This window comes from Leptosomus discolor, unplaced genomic scaffold, assembly GCF_034619465.1.
Source record: "Leptosomus discolor isolate bLepDis1 unplaced genomic scaffold, bLepDis1.hap2 HAP2_SCAFFOLD_70, whole genome shotgun sequence".
In the NCBI taxonomy this organism is placed as follows: Eukaryota; Metazoa; Chordata; class Aves; order Leptosomiformes; family Leptosomidae; genus Leptosomus; species Leptosomus discolor.
This window is the reverse complement of record NW_028237743.1, coordinates 357637-374786: the sequence shown is the minus strand read 5'-3', so window position 1 is coordinate 374786 and position 17150 is coordinate 357637. Positions and strand designations below refer to the sequence as shown.

The following is a 17150-nucleotide window of genomic DNA, read 5'->3' as shown; positions in this document are numbered from 1 at the left end:
CGGGCCGCGGAGGGTGGGTGGGCTGCTGCGCGCCCGATCCCCAGACAGCTCTGGGACTTGATTTTCGCGGGGGCCACTGCAGCGGCTGAGCCCGGGAGAGCGGCGCTCCCCCCCTCCCCTCCTCGCCCCGTGTCCCCGGCACTGGTTTCCCCGCGGGAGAGGGGAGCAGTCGGGCCCCTCTCCCCCGCGCCGCAGCCGGCGGCCCCGCGGCTCCCCGCCCCCTCGCTCCGACCTCCCCGCTCCGCTCCGCTCCGCTCGCCACCCGGGCCCCTCCGGGAAGGGGCTCTGGCCCTGTTGCCCGGGTCCTGCCGCTCCGGAGGAGGGCAAGGAGGGGCCGGGGGAAGGAGCAGGAGCGGCGAAAGCGGCGTGAGAGGGAAGGAGGACACTGCCCCTTCCCGGGCTCTCTCCCCCCGCCCCGTGGGCAGAGCCCAGCTCGGCCAAGGCACGGGCGGGCCGGGGCCGGGCCGGGCGCTCTGGGGGTTCCCCCGCGGCGGCACCGCCGCCCGGCCTGGCAGCCCCTTCCCGCGGCCCCCCGGGGCCCGACGGCGCCGGCCCCGAGCCGAGGGAACCGCGCGGCCGCGCTCCCGGCGGCACCGGCAGCGCGGGCAGAAACGGCTCCGACCGGAGCGGGGCGCCGGGCGCGGGGCCGGGGCCGCTGCGGGGGCGTTTGCCCTGCGGGACAGCGGCGGGGCCGGGGGCTGCGGGGCGCTTCCCTCCCGTGAGATACGGGGAGGAAACTCTTCCCGGGAGGGCGGCGAGGCGCTGGCACAGGCTGCCCGGAGCGGCTGGGGCTGCCCCTGCCTGGCAGGGCTCCAGGCCAGGCTGGACGGGGCTGGGAGCGACTGGGCTGGTGGGAGGTGTCCCTGCCCAGGGCAGCGGGTGGTGGCACTGGGTGGCCTTGGAGGCCCCTTCCAGCCCAAACCCTTCTGGGATGAGTCTGGGAAAGAAGCAGCGCAAACACACTGTAAGCACCAAACTAGTATATGTTAATCCAGCTTTGTGATGAGAACGTACACTGCAGCCTCTGCCTTCCTCAGTCAGTACACATGGATTACATCAGCTGCACACATTACAATTAGGGAAAAAAATCAATGTCAGACTGGTGACTTCAGCTCTGTTCGCTGCACAGATTCATCCAGGAAATGTGTCTGTTCTGCGAGGGAAACAAACAAAAAAGGACAATAAAGCCAGTAAATAAACCTCACACACAAGTCCTTACACCAGAAAGAAAACAACAACAATTCAAACGAGAAGAAAAATGTCAAATGATTCAATCTTCTGGGGATATTCTAAAACCTGATGCTTTGGGGTGGGAATTAGCTTTGTATTTGTTCTGGCACCATTTACTCCAAAATATACCACACTAAAGCATACAGCCCTAGTGGGGGGGAGGGCGGGGAACAACACCCCAAAACCAACAAACAAAAACATGTCTCTGCTTTTATTCACTTAACATCCCGGGGAAGTTAGATAATGGAAAAGTAATTCTGTGGAGCCTTGCTAAGTTTTAATGCATTTGTAATCATTAATTATTCTTCCAATACATTTAATTTCTTCACAGTGAATGCGAACAGTTTAAACATCTTGTCTCTACAATGGAAAAATTAGATATTTATCACAATTATTTGTCAATATTAGAAAATTGTTTAATCTTCCTCCATATGCAATCTCTCCAAGCGGGCAGAGAGATCATTCTTTCTAGTCTAATTCTGTGTAGGATGACTGAACACCTACACAGAACGTTAAATGCTGCTTGCAAAGTGCTCTCAAAATATAAGTAACCCTCTTCACCACCTCTTGAGTGGGTAAATATTGCACCTTTTTTTAAAGGGAGTAAATAATGTCATTTAAATCTGTTTATGGTAGTGTAACCCAGGAAAGATCTCAAAGGAACTACTTTGGTATACAAGCAACAGGTACCCAGAACATGGCTCAGCCCAGTGGGGTCGGTAATTTTCAGGAATTCTGACTAATTGTGATTATTTGAGTGTTGGATGCAGTTCACTGGGCTGCAATGAAGAGAGCTCACGCTTCAGTTACCACACTGACCTAACTAAAGCTTCGGACAGTGTTAATCCGCAACTCGACCGAAACCAAATGACTTTTTTCCAGTTTTTGTTCCCACTTGGTCTACTTCGGGAAAAAGGCCACTTTTTTTTTTTATTTGAGGATTTGCCTTTTCCAGAGCTTGTTTTTCCAGGGATGAAGGAAGAAATTTTTTTTTTCTCATTTTTAGAAAAGGCACCCAGACAATGTGGGCTCAGAAGGAACTTGTGTACCCCTTCAGTACTGCAACTCGTGATGCCTGACATTCCTGAAAGTGTTACAGATTATTTATTTGTTTATTTTAACCTGGATAATGGTGATATTGGCCACTAGCTCCTCCTCGCCCCCGGTCTTTATACTACCTCTAAAGCCAGGATCTCTTGAGGTAGAAAAGAAGAGAAAGAGATGAGGAGATTTACACTAATCAATTTCCCTAAGTCAGAAATACCTTTTTCTTTTCTGACTGTTCTAGTTACACCTATAGCTCTACTAATCAGAAAAATACATTTCAAGACGTCTCACTGAAATCTTCTAGAAATTATCTCAAATTTATCCTTCCACGAGGTAAAGGGTTCTCGCTCACCACCTGCAGCAAAGCTCACCACCAAAGCACACCCATCTGCCTCTCACAGGACTGTGAACTCCGCTCACAACCACAAGAGCTGTTTCCATAGCAACAAGCGAATTGTTCAGGGTTACAGATGACAGAGCTCCTGCATCCCTCTGTCAGCAGGCTGACAAATGAACCAACAGAGCCTTCAGTCAAAAAGCTGCCTCTCAGACCGTGAGGGACAAAAGGGGAGATGTAAAGTTTCTGAAGTAAGTAGGAACACAGACAGCAGGACTCCAGAAGACCTGCCCTGGACCGTGGAATCCATCACCTCCACCTGCCCCCAGCATCTCAGGTGACCAGGCCCGGCATTCCCATCACACAGTCCTCAAACTCCACCTTAAACACGGACTTTGGCTTTTCCACCCACTCCAGCCAGGCTTTTGCAGTTCAGGCTGTAAACGAACCACCAAAGCCACCCACCTCTGTCCACACCAGCGTGCAGGCATGTCAGCAGGCCCTCTGACACCAGGCTTTTACCAAGAGCACCTTTGCAGATCTCGCTGATTTCCTGCAGCCACAGTCACTGCCCTCTGGTTTGCCCTGACCTGGAAGGCTTTGGGGTGCTGCCTCCTCCGTTGGGGTCAGGGCTTCTACTTCCACGCTACCAGAAGTCTCATGTGGTACTTCCCTGCTGGCTGCAATACTAAGGAAAGCGGGAGGCTCTGGTTCTTTGGTGGTCTCCATGGGTTTTTCCTTTGATGTTTTCTTCTCTGTCGAGCCAGATCCCCGCTCGCGGTGCCTGGAGGCAGTTTTGTTCCTGCCCGGCCTGGCCTGCGTAGCTTTGGGCTGTCCCCGCTCGGGACGTCTGCTCCAACCCCTTGTTCCTGCTCCGCGGGCAGTGAGTCTTGCTCCTGCCCCGACGAGGCAGCTGGTTGCTATTCCTGCCCCACTTGAACTGGCTGGTTTGGCCCCTGCCCCAAACTGAGGTCATCCAGTTTTCCCAGTGTCCACTCGGGGCAGTTGGTTTTCTTCCTGCTCAGCTCAGGGCAGTTCGTTCTGCCCCTGCTCCACCCGGGGAGACTTTCTTCTTTTTATCCCCCGCTGGGGCATACTGTTTGGCCACAGCCTTGCTCGGGCGCCTTTTGCTCATCGTGTCCCCCTCGGTTCTTCCCCTCCCTTGCTTGGGGAGGCTCCTTTTGCCCCTTCTCCACACAGGCTGCCTGGATTTACTCCAGCCCTGCTCTGGTGGCTCTTTATGCCCCTGCCCAAATCAGGGTGGCTAGCTTTGCTCCTGCCCCACTTGAGGCACTGAGTTTTGTCCCTGCCCTGCTCCCGCCCTGCTCGGAGTGCCATTTTTTGCAAAGTTCCCTCCTGAATCGAAGAAAACTCAATAACAACCCAGTGTTATCAAGCAGGGATTCTTTATTGCGGCGCCGGGCAGCACGGGGGATGGCTCCTTCCATCCGTGTGCGCACAAGCGTTAGGATTCTTGCCTTATGTTACAGCTTTTATACATATTTATTCCATTTCTAAGGAAAGGTCAGGTTATTCTAATAATTTTCAGGAATTCATTAACATAAGTTCCTCACATAGTCCCACCTCAGCGTCACCTCCCAGTCCCTGTGGGGAGGGTTTCAGGAAGATGCAGCCACTCTTGCAACTGTCGTGCTGGGCAGGAGAGTGATAGGCAGTAGTCAGATGAACTAAGGACATTCTTGGCCAGAGGTAAGGAAATGAGATATCCCCAGGCCAGGGGATGCTCCAGGCTGTAAACAGAATGTCAACAAATCCTCTGACTTGGGTACTCTCAACCTGATTGCTAAAGGAGAGGGAGGTGGAGGGATCTCAGAGCTTTCAGGTTCCTGTGGAAGATTTAAGGTCTCTGAGAAAGGAGCTGAAGATCACAGTTTTGCTCCCCCCCTTTCAGTCATTGACACCCAGAAACTTCACCTGCTTTTCCTTCCCCTCCTTCCAAAACCTGACCAAGGGATGGCATAAAAAGGAAGCAGCAAGGCCCTAGGACTTGGATGGCCACGGTGTTATTTATTGTACAAGCCATGGAGAGTCAAGGTGGGAAGTGAGTCTGCAAGTCTGAATCAACAAGGTCCATGGCCAGGCAAGGCTGTGTCCATGGCTGTGTCTGGAGAGCACTACACCTACAGTAGAGATGAAGCTGGGGCTGAAACTCAGGCCTGGCTTCAGTGGCCTCCTGGGCTGATGGAGAGAGGTGTGGGTGGAGGCCCCAGGGGAGGCTGGTGAGGGACAGGAAGGTCTGTGGATGCTCTCAGGGCCCTGTCCCTGCCCCATGGCACCCCACCTGCCTGTGCCCTCCACAGCCCAGGTTCTCATTCCCTGATGTGCAGGGGCTGTGCTCTGCTGCTGGCCTTCCCCACATCCCTCCAGATCTGGGACACCACAATTTCCCAGTCACTACAGCCAAGGCTGATCCGTGACCAGCTCTTCCTCTTTTGGGAGTAGCAGGTCCAGGCCAGCATCAGACTGGGTGGCCCATTTGGTGTCAGGATCTTCTCCACAAGCCCCCGGACTGTTTGTGTCCTTGCTTGGCTCTCCAGTGAATACCAAAGAGACTGATTCCTCCAGAAAAGTGGTGTCCCAGATGATGAGACTTTCTTCATTCCTCACCCTGACAGCATGACCTGTAACTCTGTCCCGGGTCTGGCTGGGATGAAGTTAATTTTCTTCACAGTCGCCCTTACAGCGCTGTGCTTTGGCTCTGTCGCTGACACAGCACTGACAACACACAGAACCAGTGTTCTGGCTACTGCTGAGCAGTCCCGGCAGAGCATGAAGCTTTCTCTTTTTCACCCTCTTCCCCCACAGTAAGTGGGCTGGGGGTAGCCAAGAAGCCGGGACAGCTGACCCAAAATGACCAGAGGGATATTGCATACCATAGGACATGGTGCTCCTCAACAAAAGCCCAAGGAAAGGAGGATGAAAAGAGGACATTTGTGGTCATGGTGTTTGTCTCCCCATGGCACCGATACCTGTGATGAAGCTCTGCTTTCCTGGAAATGGCTGAACCCCTGCCTGCCCGTGGGAAGTAGGGAATGAATTCTTCATCTTGCTTTGCTTGCACACACTGTTTTTGCTTCAACTCTTAAGCTGTCTTTGTCTTGGCCCACGAGTTTTGCTGCTTTTTTCACTTCTGATTCTCTCCCCGATCCTGCTGGGGGTGCAAGGGGAGAGTGAGCAATTGATTCTGGGCGTTTAGCTGTTGGCCAGGGCCAAACCACAACTAGTTCCTACCACAGTGACCTTTCTGGGCTCTCCTCTGACCCACACGCAGGCTCTCACCTACACTCTTGCCTGTCCAACAGAAGAGCTCAGGTATCTGAGCTGCCCTGACATCAAACAGGAGATCTGCATCGTTCCCGTTGGTCTCTCCTAAAGACCCTGCCTCTCCACCCACCCCAAGAGCCGTGGGAGCTGTCCTTCCCCACCCCAGCCCTTCTTCCACTCCTGTCACAGCTCTGTGGTGGCACATGGGGCTCCTGCTCTCTATGCCCCGGGCTGTGGGGCCCATTTGGGCTGCAGCACCTCAGACGTGGCACCAGGGCCAAGGGCGGGCTTGTCACCTGGAAACCTGGTGGCAAGAGATGGGACGCCGTGTGTGGGAAGGCTTTGCTTGCCAGCAGAGGCACGCTGGAGGGGATGGCAGGTGGCAACGTGCTGATGGCTGAGGTTCCCACCACGAGAGCAAGAGCTGCAGTGCCCGAGGGCCGAGAGAAAGAGGCCTGGGCTGTGCAGCCCTGGCAGGAGAGGGGTTGGCTGTGCCAGGGGACTCTGCAGCACGGTGGGGCCTGTGCCAGAGGTGGAGCCCATCTCCAAGAAGGACCGTGATGCTGCTGGAATGTCCCTGGGGGAGGAGAGCCCGTGATCCAGCCGCACAGCGGACATCCTGCTGGAGGCTTGTCAGCTCCAGAGCAGCTCTGCAGAGAAGGCCCTTGGGGTCCCGGAGGACCAGCTGAGCCTGAGCCAACATGGCACCCGCGTGGCCAAGGCCAACAGCTCCTGGGCTGCATGAGGAAAGGCCATGCTGGCAGGTGGAGGGAGGTGACCCTTCCCCTCGACTCGGCGCTGGTGAGGCCACACCTGCAGTGCTGTGTCCAGTGCTGGGCTGCCCAGGGCAGGGAAGCTGTTGACCTACTAAAGGAAGCCCAGTAAAGGCCACAAAGGTGGTGTAAGGGACTTTCCGTACCTTCCATAGGAGGGAATGCTGAGAGAGGTGGGACTGTTCAGTCTGGAGAAGGAAGCTCGGAGGGATTCTGTTACTGTGAATGAATACCTGATGGGGGGGCATGAAGACTTGGGAGCCAAACTCTTCTTGGTAGTTCCCAGCGACAAGACAAGGGGTGATGGACAGCTAAACACTTTTTGACTGTGAGGATGGTCAACCCCTGGAACAGGGTGCCCCAGTGAGGTGGTGGAGTCTCCATCCACCCACCTAGACACGGTCCTCAACAACCTGCTCCAGCTGAGCCTCATGATTTGAGTGTCTTTAGACGACCATTAGAGGTCCCTTCCAACCCAAACTGTTCATGATTCTATGATTCTAAAAGCTCACTTTGGTGAGGAGTGGGTCATCAGAGTCCTCTTGGGTGATGTTCCTGGGCACCTGAAAGAGAAGAATGTGTCCAAACGCAGGCAGCACGGACTTAGCAAGGATACATGCCGGGAATTCCCTATCTAGCCTCATTTTGAGGATTCTGGCTGCAGTTTTGAGGGCCCAAATCCTCATTTTGAGCCTCCAAAGAGCCCTTGTTCGTGATGCAAAGCCTCAGGTTTTGGTACCAAAGCATGGTTTGAGGGACCAAAACTGAATCTCGGGTTTGAAACCCTCATTTTCATTTCCAAAGCCCCGTTTGAGTGTCCAAAGCCCTATTTTGAAGGCCCAGACCATCCTTCAGAGAGGGCAAAGCCCTCTTCTACAGCTGTACGCCTGCACCGGAGTACCCAAAGCCCTGTGTTGGGGATCAAAGCTTCATTTCTAGGGGCCACAGAGGAACCAAGAGGTTCCCCTCCCTTGCAGGGTCCAAAGGGTCATATGTAGCACCTAACCCATCCTTTTTATTGCCCTAAGCCTCATTTTGAGGGCCAGAATTCTCATGTTTCTGGTCCAAACCTGTCTTTTATTACCCACTGCTTTACTTTCAGTGCCCACAGTTTCATTTGCAGGGTTTTAAACCCTCAGTTTTAGGGTAGAAATGTTCTGTTCAGGGTTGAAAGCTACATTTATAGTATCCAAAGATTGAGTTTTCCTTTCCAAAGTCTTAGTTTTGGCTTCCAAAGCCTCATTTCAAGCTCCAAAGCCTCATTTTTATGGACCAAAGGCTCCATTTCAGTTTGCAAACTCTCACTTAATTTTGAAGCTTCATTTTCAAGCTCCAAAGCATCAATTGTAGGAGCCAGGCAGCAATTTCTAGGGCCCAAGAAACATCCTGAGTGTCCAAATCCTTCTTTGGAGAGTCCAAAGCCCTCTTTTAGGGCTCAAAGCCTTAGTTTGTGATCCCAAAGCCTCAGGTTTAGGGTCCATAGCTCAGATTCTAGGCGTGAAAGCTTCATTTTCATGCTCCAGACCCTCCTTTCAAGGGGCAAACTCCCCACTTAGGGCTCAAAGCCTCAGTTTCTCCAGGTCCAAGTTCTCGTTTTCAGCACCAAAGACCCATTTTTAGCCTGGAAAGCCCCATTTGTAGGGCCAAATCCGCATTTTTAAGGTAGAAGCCTCTCTTTTCACACCCAGGGCCTATTTTTAGGACTCACAGTTCCAGTTTGAGGCTCCAGAGCCTCGGTGTTTGGGTCCAAAGCTCAGTTCCAGCTTCCAAGGTTAACGCTTTTAAAGGTGCAAAGACTCATTTGAAGGGCCCTGAGGGTCACTTGGAAGCCCCAAAGTCTCATCTGGAAGCTCCAAAGCCTCATTTCCAGAGCCCAAAGCCTAAATGATGGTGACCACAGCTTCCTTCTCACTTTCCAGACTGGAGGTTTTGAATCGGAAGCCTCATTTCGGGCTCCAAAGCCTCATTTTTAGGCTCCAAAGGGTCAGGTTTACTTTGCAAAGTCTCACTTTCAGGCTCCAAAGCCTCCTCTTGAGGATCCTGCCAGGCATCTTTAGGGTCCAAGAAACTTCCTGAGTGTCCAAACCCTTCTTTGGTGAGTCCAAAGCCCTCTTTTAGGGCTCAAAGCCTTAGTTTGTGATCCCAAAGCCTCAGGTTTAGGGTCCAAACCCTTTTTTTAGAGTACAAACTCCTCCCTTGGGGCTCAAAGCCTCATTTTCTTCATGTCCAAAGCCTCATTTTCAGCCCCCAAACCCCATTTTTAGGCTGGAAAGTCCCGTTTGAGGGACTCAAATCCTATTTTTTAGGCTCCAAGCCTGGCTTTTAGCACCTATAGCCTTTTTACTGGATCCACAGTTCCACTTTTAGGCTCCAAATGCTCATGGTTAGGCTCCAAACCTCATATACAAGTTTCCAGGTTTACACTTTTAAAGGTTTGCAGACTCATTTTAGGGGCCCTGAGCATCATTTTGAAGCCCCAAAGTCTCATTTGGATGCGCCAAAGCCTCATTTCTACAGCCCAAACCTCAGAGCTGCTGTCCACAGCCTCATTCCTACTTGCCAAACTATTCGTTTTGGCTTGGAAACCTTCAGTTCAGGCTCCAAAACCTCATTTTGCAGATCCAGGCAGGCATTTTGAGGGTCCAAGCCAAATCGTGAATCTCCAAACCCTTATTTGGTGGGTCCAGAGCCCTCCTTTAGGGCTAAAGTCTCACTTTGAGGTCCCAAAGCCTTCCTTTCAGGATGCAAACCCTCCTTTTAGCGTACAAACTCCTCCCTTAGGCCTCAAAGCCTCATTTTCTTCATGTCCAAAGCCTCATTTTTCAGCCCCCAAAACCTATTTCTAGGCAGAAAGCCCCATTTCTAGAGCCCAGATCCTCATGTTTAGGCTCCAAGCCTGGCTTTTAGCACCCACAGCCTTTTTATAGGACCCACAGTTCCAGTTTTAGGCTCCAATCCGTCACGGTTAGGCTCCACAGCCTCATTTACAAGTTCCAAGTTTTATACGTTTAAAGGTTCTGAGACCGATTTTATGGGCTGTGAGCATCATTTTGGCCCCCCTCCGGCTCCAGTTTCAAGCCCTCTCCACCAGCTTAGCAAGCCTATGCCCAAAGACCCTCTTCCCTTTCTTTGACAGACGGAGCCCCTCAGCCCCCAACAGACCAGGTTTCTCCGAGCGAGCGCCATGGTCTAAGCAGCCAAACCCCTGGCTGTGGCACCGCTCCCGACAGCAGTTGCTGACCTGCCAGATTTCACTGGCCCTTTCAAAGCCCTTTCCTTTGACCAGGAGAGCTGATGAGAAAACCACCTGCACGCCAGAGTCCTTTACCATCGCTCCCAGGGCTCTGAAATCCTTCGTGATACTCTGCAGACAGCTCCTGGCTGTATCCCTGGTGCCCACATGAAGCAGCAGCAGTGGGTAAGAGCCAGGCGGCTGTCCGAGGCTTGGCAGCCTCTTGGTGACATCCCTGGTACGAGTCCCCAGAAGCTTGAAAGCTTGAAGCTTCAAAGCCTGAGTCCCTTTGAACAGGGCCAGAACAGAATCAAGAGGGAGTTGAGGCAGTTCTGGCATTCATCTGACGAACCACAAGCACGGTTTTCATTTGGTTCTCATTAAATACTACCTTTTTACAAAGTCAGCTTAACAACTTCTGTAAAGATGGGGGATTTCTGCAGCTACAGGGGTATAAAGGATCTGGGCACGTTCCTGTCTCAAGGTCGGACTGACTGGCATGAATAGCCCAGAGCTCCATGAGCCCTGACAGATGTGCACGTCTTCACTGGTACAAGTCATAGCGCAGCTCGGGAGACCCCCCGGGGAAATACACCCGTCCTGAGAACGACATTGAGCTCTGGGCCAAGGGAGCCGCAGTTTGTTGGCGAGTTACAGGAAGCTGCGCTGGGTCGTCATCAACAGCAGCAAACCCCAGACGCCGCATTTCATCTACAAAACAGCCACCAGAAAAATACACCGGAGCAGCCCAGCGCTCTGACATCGCAGACGCAAGTTCCTGGTGTCTCCGGAGCACTGAGCACACGGCCGAGGAACCTGGGTTTCCAGGAGGCCGGCAGAGCGCCTCCCCCGCGCCTGCCAGCCTCAACGGTCCGTGTGTTCGCGCTGGTTGAGCGAGCCAGGGTGCCGTGGGCCTTTGGGAGGAAGCCAGCTCTAGGCTGAAGGAGGACTCTGGGCTCCACAGCACAAACTGAAATGTCACCTTCAAGTGTCACACAATCAATTTCTCTATGGACAGCCTGCAGTCAACTGTTGCTACTTTGGTTTGGTAATTTTAAACCCGTAATGGAAGGGCCTGGTCAAGAACAAATGTTCTCTTCACCTGACTCTAATACCTCCTCTAGAAGATTTCTGACCCCTGCTTTACAGCATTTGGGCAAAATCTACACCTCCCTCAATACCACTAACTCAGAACAGGTACTGCTAATGTATGCGCCCATCAAGCTGGGAGAAGCAGACAACAAAACGCCACCAATTCACACCACTGCAGTAAGCAGTTTTGCAATTGCTGGCAAAGTTTTATCCAAGAGGTATCAGAAGAGCAAACCACAAGCTCCCTGTTCATGATGAATGCTCTCAAGGCTGTCCTCCCCCAGCTGTAGGACATGAACTGGTGCATTACGCCCTCCAACAGATCAACGAACAAAAGCTGAATCGCATCAGCTGGGAGAGGTAACCAGCTCCCAGGCGACACAAGCATTAGCTGGGTACAGACCACACAGGAGCCCTCCACCCCCCCCCCAACGGTCCAGGGCTGCACATCCCCTTCAAGTAGGAGCCAAAAGACAAGGAGGTCCCACAACAAGCAGTCGTGCACCGCAACCGCGTCCGTCTGGCTTTGCACTCGCAGCAGGCTGTCAACACCTCACCCAAGCACTCTTACTTTCGACAAAGCCTTTTTAACACAGGTTTTGCCCAGAATCTCACAGTACAGAAGATAAAAGGGAACTTTACATTTTATCTTCATTAACTCATTTCTGGGATGTAAAAGTTCCATTCCAAACTAACAAAGAAATGACAAAATACGACGTTCAAAGTTTATTAATGCAGAAGACTTAGAGATGAAACAAAATTCAACTCAAACGGGAAAATTTAGTACTCGACCACAACCACCACAAACTTGTGTAGTTGAGCTACCAAAGGAGTTACAGTAACATGTTATTTCAAGCAAACTTAAGTCATGAAACATTTAAAAGTTCTACTTAACTTGGTGGATTAAGAGGAATCTTCCCCAAGGTAAACTTTTTGGCTTTGAATTGTTCCACCTCTTCAGCTGTTAATTTGCTCACTGGCGTACATAAATTTTCTGATGTGCTGTTACTTGTGACCGCAGAAGATGTTGATGTCACGTGATGTCCAGAGGCACTGGCAGTCTGTCCAAAACCAGCGCTGCTTGAATGGGAGGGAGAAGCTGTACCTGCTGCATTCGAATCTCCAAAGGCTGGAAATGGAGCGGTGCCTGAACGGTCCACAGCCGAACTGCCAAACCCTGAAAAACCAGTGGGGTTGGAATTCCTGGTGGTTCCAGAAGTTTGAAATGAGAAGGAGGCTGCAGATGGAGTTGCCAAGCTGCCAAAACCAGCAGAAGGGGGTACACTAGGAGAGGACATCAGTCCAAACGCGGGAGGATTAGAATCAGCAGAGGAGCTCCCCAGAGCAGGACCGACACGACTGGAACATGTTTGAAAGGAGCCATCGCTGGCACTAGTACTGCTGCTCTTCACAAGAAAGCCTGCAACTATAACATTTGTAAGAAATCTTAGAATGTGCACCCCTGTGATGCTAAACCACTGCTGTATTTCAATAATGCAGAAGAAGAAAAACTCAAGAAAATGTTTCACTGTTGGTTCTTCATGCAGGAACTTACCTGACAACCCAAAGCCTGATGTTTGCTGTCCTCCAAATCCAAAGACAGGCAATGGTCGAGTGGTCGTCTTCTTCAATTCAGGTGGCTGAACAAAATACCAAAAGCATAAAGGAAAATTAGATTCCAAAACAGGGAAATGTCTTTCGATAAATACTTGAAGCAAAAATACAGCGGCCCAGTGCAAGTGAACGCAACTCAGACCGAGTTAGACACCGATCGCTTTCATCACGACCCCGTGCTCTGGCAGCTACAAACAAAACGCTGTAAAGCCACACGCTGTTCCCTGTAAAACACTCCACAAACACAGATCTATCACAAGGTACAGGTTTTGGTCTGTCAGGCACTGGCCTGAACGCCTCTTCCAGCTCTCGTTCTCCTCTCTCCCCTGTTTCAGTCAGGGTTTCAGGACCCTCTCCCTGTCACTGCTGTGACTGGGTCTGTTCCCTCACCCTGGCACACCCAGCCTGCTGTGCTAAAGCTCCAGTGGCACTCCTGCACCTTCCGCACGGAACCCACCAAGGGCTGGGATCATCGCACTAAAACTTGAACGTGCCTCACGCGGACTCCGCTCCAACCAGCTGCCTCTGTCTCCCTGACTGGCTTGAACTCCAGCATTCCCTTCCAACACATCTAGATTCACCAGTGTTTGTCACCTTCCCAGAACAGCTACGTAGCCAAAGAGCTTCTCTCCCCCCTCTCTACCCATTTCTCCTTCTGGCACCACCAAAATGCTCCACTGATCCTAAGATGGCCTGGAGGACACTGCTGGTCTCATCTGCTGCTGACACCTTGGAAGAGTCAACATCAGCACGTGGAAGAAAAGGTGGGGTGGACATTCGCCTCTCCCTAGACGGGCACTCGACCGGATCCCAGCCTCAAGCTGCGGTGACCTGCCCGTGGCTGGCAACGACAGCATTCCAAACCTGGGACCCAGCGGCTGCCTCGCTGACATGGAACCGTCCTGACCCGCTGCTCTCCTGAGTCACCTACAGGGTTTTACAACACCCGCCTGCAAGTCACTGAGTTCAGGACTCCACAGAAAGGTGGAGGTAAGACCCCCAACGGTGTTCACAGACTTTCACGGTCGCCGGCCTCAGGCAGTGCCAGAACATTCCGTCCCGTTTCTGTCGCCTATGAAAACCACAGAGAGGCAGAGCCGGGGCAGTTTGCAAACTGCCAGCGTTACTCTCTTCTGCAATTGCTCCTGACACCCTTTCTGCTCTCTCTGACGGGCCCTGCGGCATGCCAGGGTCACGGTCAAGGTCTTCGTGCCGCCAGTCAGCCCAACGCTTTCACGCCAGATGTTTTTCAAGGCTGCAGTGCCAGAACAGAACACATCCCAGCTGAGATTTTCAGAGCAGTTCACAGAGCTGGCGTCAAATTGCCAACGAATCCAGGAACCGCATGTTTCCACGTCTCAGCTACTGAGGGGCAAACACGGATGCCCTAAAAGAATCACATCTGGCTGGCTGTAAAACAGAGCATCCTGCGATCTTCAAAGCAACACCGATCACCTACTGATGTGAAGTCAGCAGAAGTGCAGTTAAATACGCTGGTGACAGCCGACGCTTCTGGGGAACGTTTGCAAGATCTCTGCATTAAAAACGAGGTGGCACGTTACAGTTCTCACGTCTTAGAGATCTTTGCAGCAGAAATTAAGGTCGGCATTTGCAGCACAGTTTGGTGGGATGTGCCTAAAGAAATGTGAACCTAAGAAAAAAAATTACATCAGGAACAGAAACATTTTACCTTTCATTAGCACTTACCAAAGCTGCTTTTGTCGATGCCTGTGAAGCTTTCAGCTGGCACAGACGATTTTTCCATTGTTCCGCTAACTGTTGGACAGAAAATATCTAAAAAGGGGGAAAAGAAAAGCCTGGGTTTATTATTGGCGAAGACTTAAAAAAAAAAAGTAAAATAGTGATCTGACAACTGAAGTGAAAGATTTCTACAGTTAGAAAAGAAACTTTATTAGGCCAAGACGACAGGAGCTGAAATGTTTGTTATTAACACAGAATTCCTTTCCACTGCCCTTAAATAACTTTTTTATTTCCTGGGCCTTTCTGAATCTAAGTTCTATCACTGTCTGAATCAGGTGCTTAGGAAAAAAAAAAAACCACAACACAACCACCACCCACCAAATATGTCAGTTTTAAGGGTAAGAGAACAAACTCTCCAGCCCTGGTTTTATTTCTGGCTTGTCCACTTATGTGCTCATTAAGCTGAAGTCCTAAGATCTGCCTTGGCTTCTCTCACATTTTCAGGAAAAAATGCCCCCTGTCACACTACTATAATTCAGAGCCCTTTAACAGTATCATCCTACAACATTCAGCTTTGCAGAAATTAACTTACTTCAATCAAATCAGCCCCTTTAATGTGATCCAACAGATTACTGCAGGGAACATACACAGCAATAACTAGTGCCTGTGTCCGTCCCATAACTGTGATTAAAGTATCCAACAAGGAACTGGCAAGTCATTAAATCATTTACTTCTCAGGAATATAATATATATACGCAATACAAAAATATTATATATATATCTATAATATAAAAACTTATGTCTTGCTGCTTCTCTAGAAATGTATACACTCCTTTAGCAGTATCTGCTATTTTCAGCATTAATTCCCCGCAACAAAGGTACGTGAAAGCCCAAGGTCAAATAAACTTCCCCAGCGTTCTACCTAAAGCGCTCCATCTCCAGCTAGAGCAACCCAACAGACGAAGAGCGTACAAAGGATGAGGCTTTGGAGACAGGATTCAAGTAACTTCTACAAACAACGCACAAGAGCGGGGCCAAGGCCAAGCCGAGGCGTGTCTCGGTTTAGGAAGCCCACACGTTGAACGGAGACTCGCTCAAGGGCTCTTGCCACCCGTTTCGGAAGCCCAGATCGGACAGGTTTAGCCCCTGTTCTCAGGCAGAAAGAGTAAGTGACGTCCGAGCACACAGACTGGCAGCTACTTTTGCAGTCTATTTGGTGCACAGGAACTTAAAAATATCTTGGCGTTCAGATCATCTCCTAGAGTTTGGTCATTAAACGTACGGTACAGAGTTGCCACCTGAAGAACAGACACAAGTCCCGTCTTGAAAGGTGTTCCCAGAACAAGCCAGCATTTTTTAAATACTTACACAGCTTTGAATGTTGAAATTTGCTCTGCAGTTGTAACACTCCAGGTGCAGCTCTTCTGGAGACAAGTCGGAAAACCCTGCGAGGAGAGGAATCATCAACAACCTCCAAGAAAACATAGTCCTACTCCCAAGTGCCCTGTATAGTCATGAAGAAACAGGCCTCGGTACCTCACCGGTAAGTCAGTAACAGCTGGAGACACAACAAGGATTCGGGAGAGAACTTCAAAGACGGGAATGTCCCAAAGGACTTTGCCACAACCCAATATTCCTTTCTGTGGCACCACAAGGCAAATCATCCCCTTGCAAATGGCTCCACAGAGGTACAGCAGCGTGGGCGAGCGCAAGAAACATCCTAAACAGCTTACTGTAAACTCCTAGACCTATGGTGTTTATTAACCAATAATCTGTTGGTGGTTAGAAACAAGGACAGTGTGTTCTCGTCCAAGACGTCTGCTAAACAGGATTTATGATGGTACCCGTTGTGTGTCATCTTTGAATCGTGACCAAAGCACGTATGAGCCAAGAGCCTGCAAGCCAAGGACATGTTTCTTGACCAAACATGGTCCATTCGAGGACTGGTCGAGACCTCCGACTCACGGACCACCTATCCAAATTATACCCCCTACTCACCAGGGAACAATGGAAGACTGCGACAGAGGCTGCACGCCCATTTGCATCAGAAGCGAGAAGGGAGGAACCAATCATCGAGAGGATGATAATGAATACGCATTGTATAGACTGAATCTGTATGAATTTAATGTATAAATATTTGCTGACTGCAACGGGCAGGCGGACATCTTGGGAAGGATCCCACGGCCCCGGTGCGCGTCGTTCCTAAAGGACGTCTCTGCTTCTCTGACCGCGCGTGGAGAAGGTTTCCTCACCCCTGCAGACCTGCAGCGCCGCCGCGCGGGGTCGCTCCTCCCCAGGGGCAGGACCCTCCGCTGGCCCCCGTTAAGCCCCGCTGGCAAACGAAGCCAAAAGCAGCGAAGCCCCCGGAGGTGTTTCCCCCCGTTCTCTTTCTTGGGGCCCATTGTGCAGCGCCCCCAGCGCCAGAGCAGCCGCCGCCGCCGGCAGCCCCAGGCCAGCGCCACGGCAGCGGGGCCGCTCGGCCGCGCAGCTCCCGCCGGCAGCGGCCGCCGCGGAGCCCCGGGCGCGGCCCGGCCCGGCCCCGCCGCTCGGCCGCCGCCTCCAGCCCCCGCCCGCCGGGCCAGAGGCCGCCCGGGCAGCCGGGGCGGGTCCTGCGCCGCCGCCCCCCGCCCTCCCCCCGCGCTCGCCGGTACCTCGGGGGTGCGGCGCAGAGGGGCCGCCGCGGGGCCGCTCCTTCCCGCAGCTCTCGCCGAAGCGGCCGCGGCCCCGCGGGAACAACTCGCCGGAGTGACAGAACCGATGGCGGTGCCGCCCCGCCCCCCCCCTCCCCCCAACGTCCGCGCCGCGGGACGGGGCTGCGGCAGCGGAGGGGCGGGGGAGC

At 52.1% G+C, this 17150-nt stretch overlaps 1 protein-coding gene across 1 annotated transcript; it reads right to left on the bottom strand.

Moving 5' to 3' along the window:
- Window positions 1-11862: 11862 nt before the first annotated feature.
- On the bottom strand, window positions 11863-15796 carry LOC104350741 (nucleoporin 42). The gene is given in 4 exon segments (XM_086480616.1): window positions 11863-12416; window positions 12552-12636; window positions 14318-14404; window positions 15680-15796. Coding segments are annotated over 4 exon segments (843 nt in total).
- Window positions 15797-17150: the final 1354 nt, after the last annotated feature.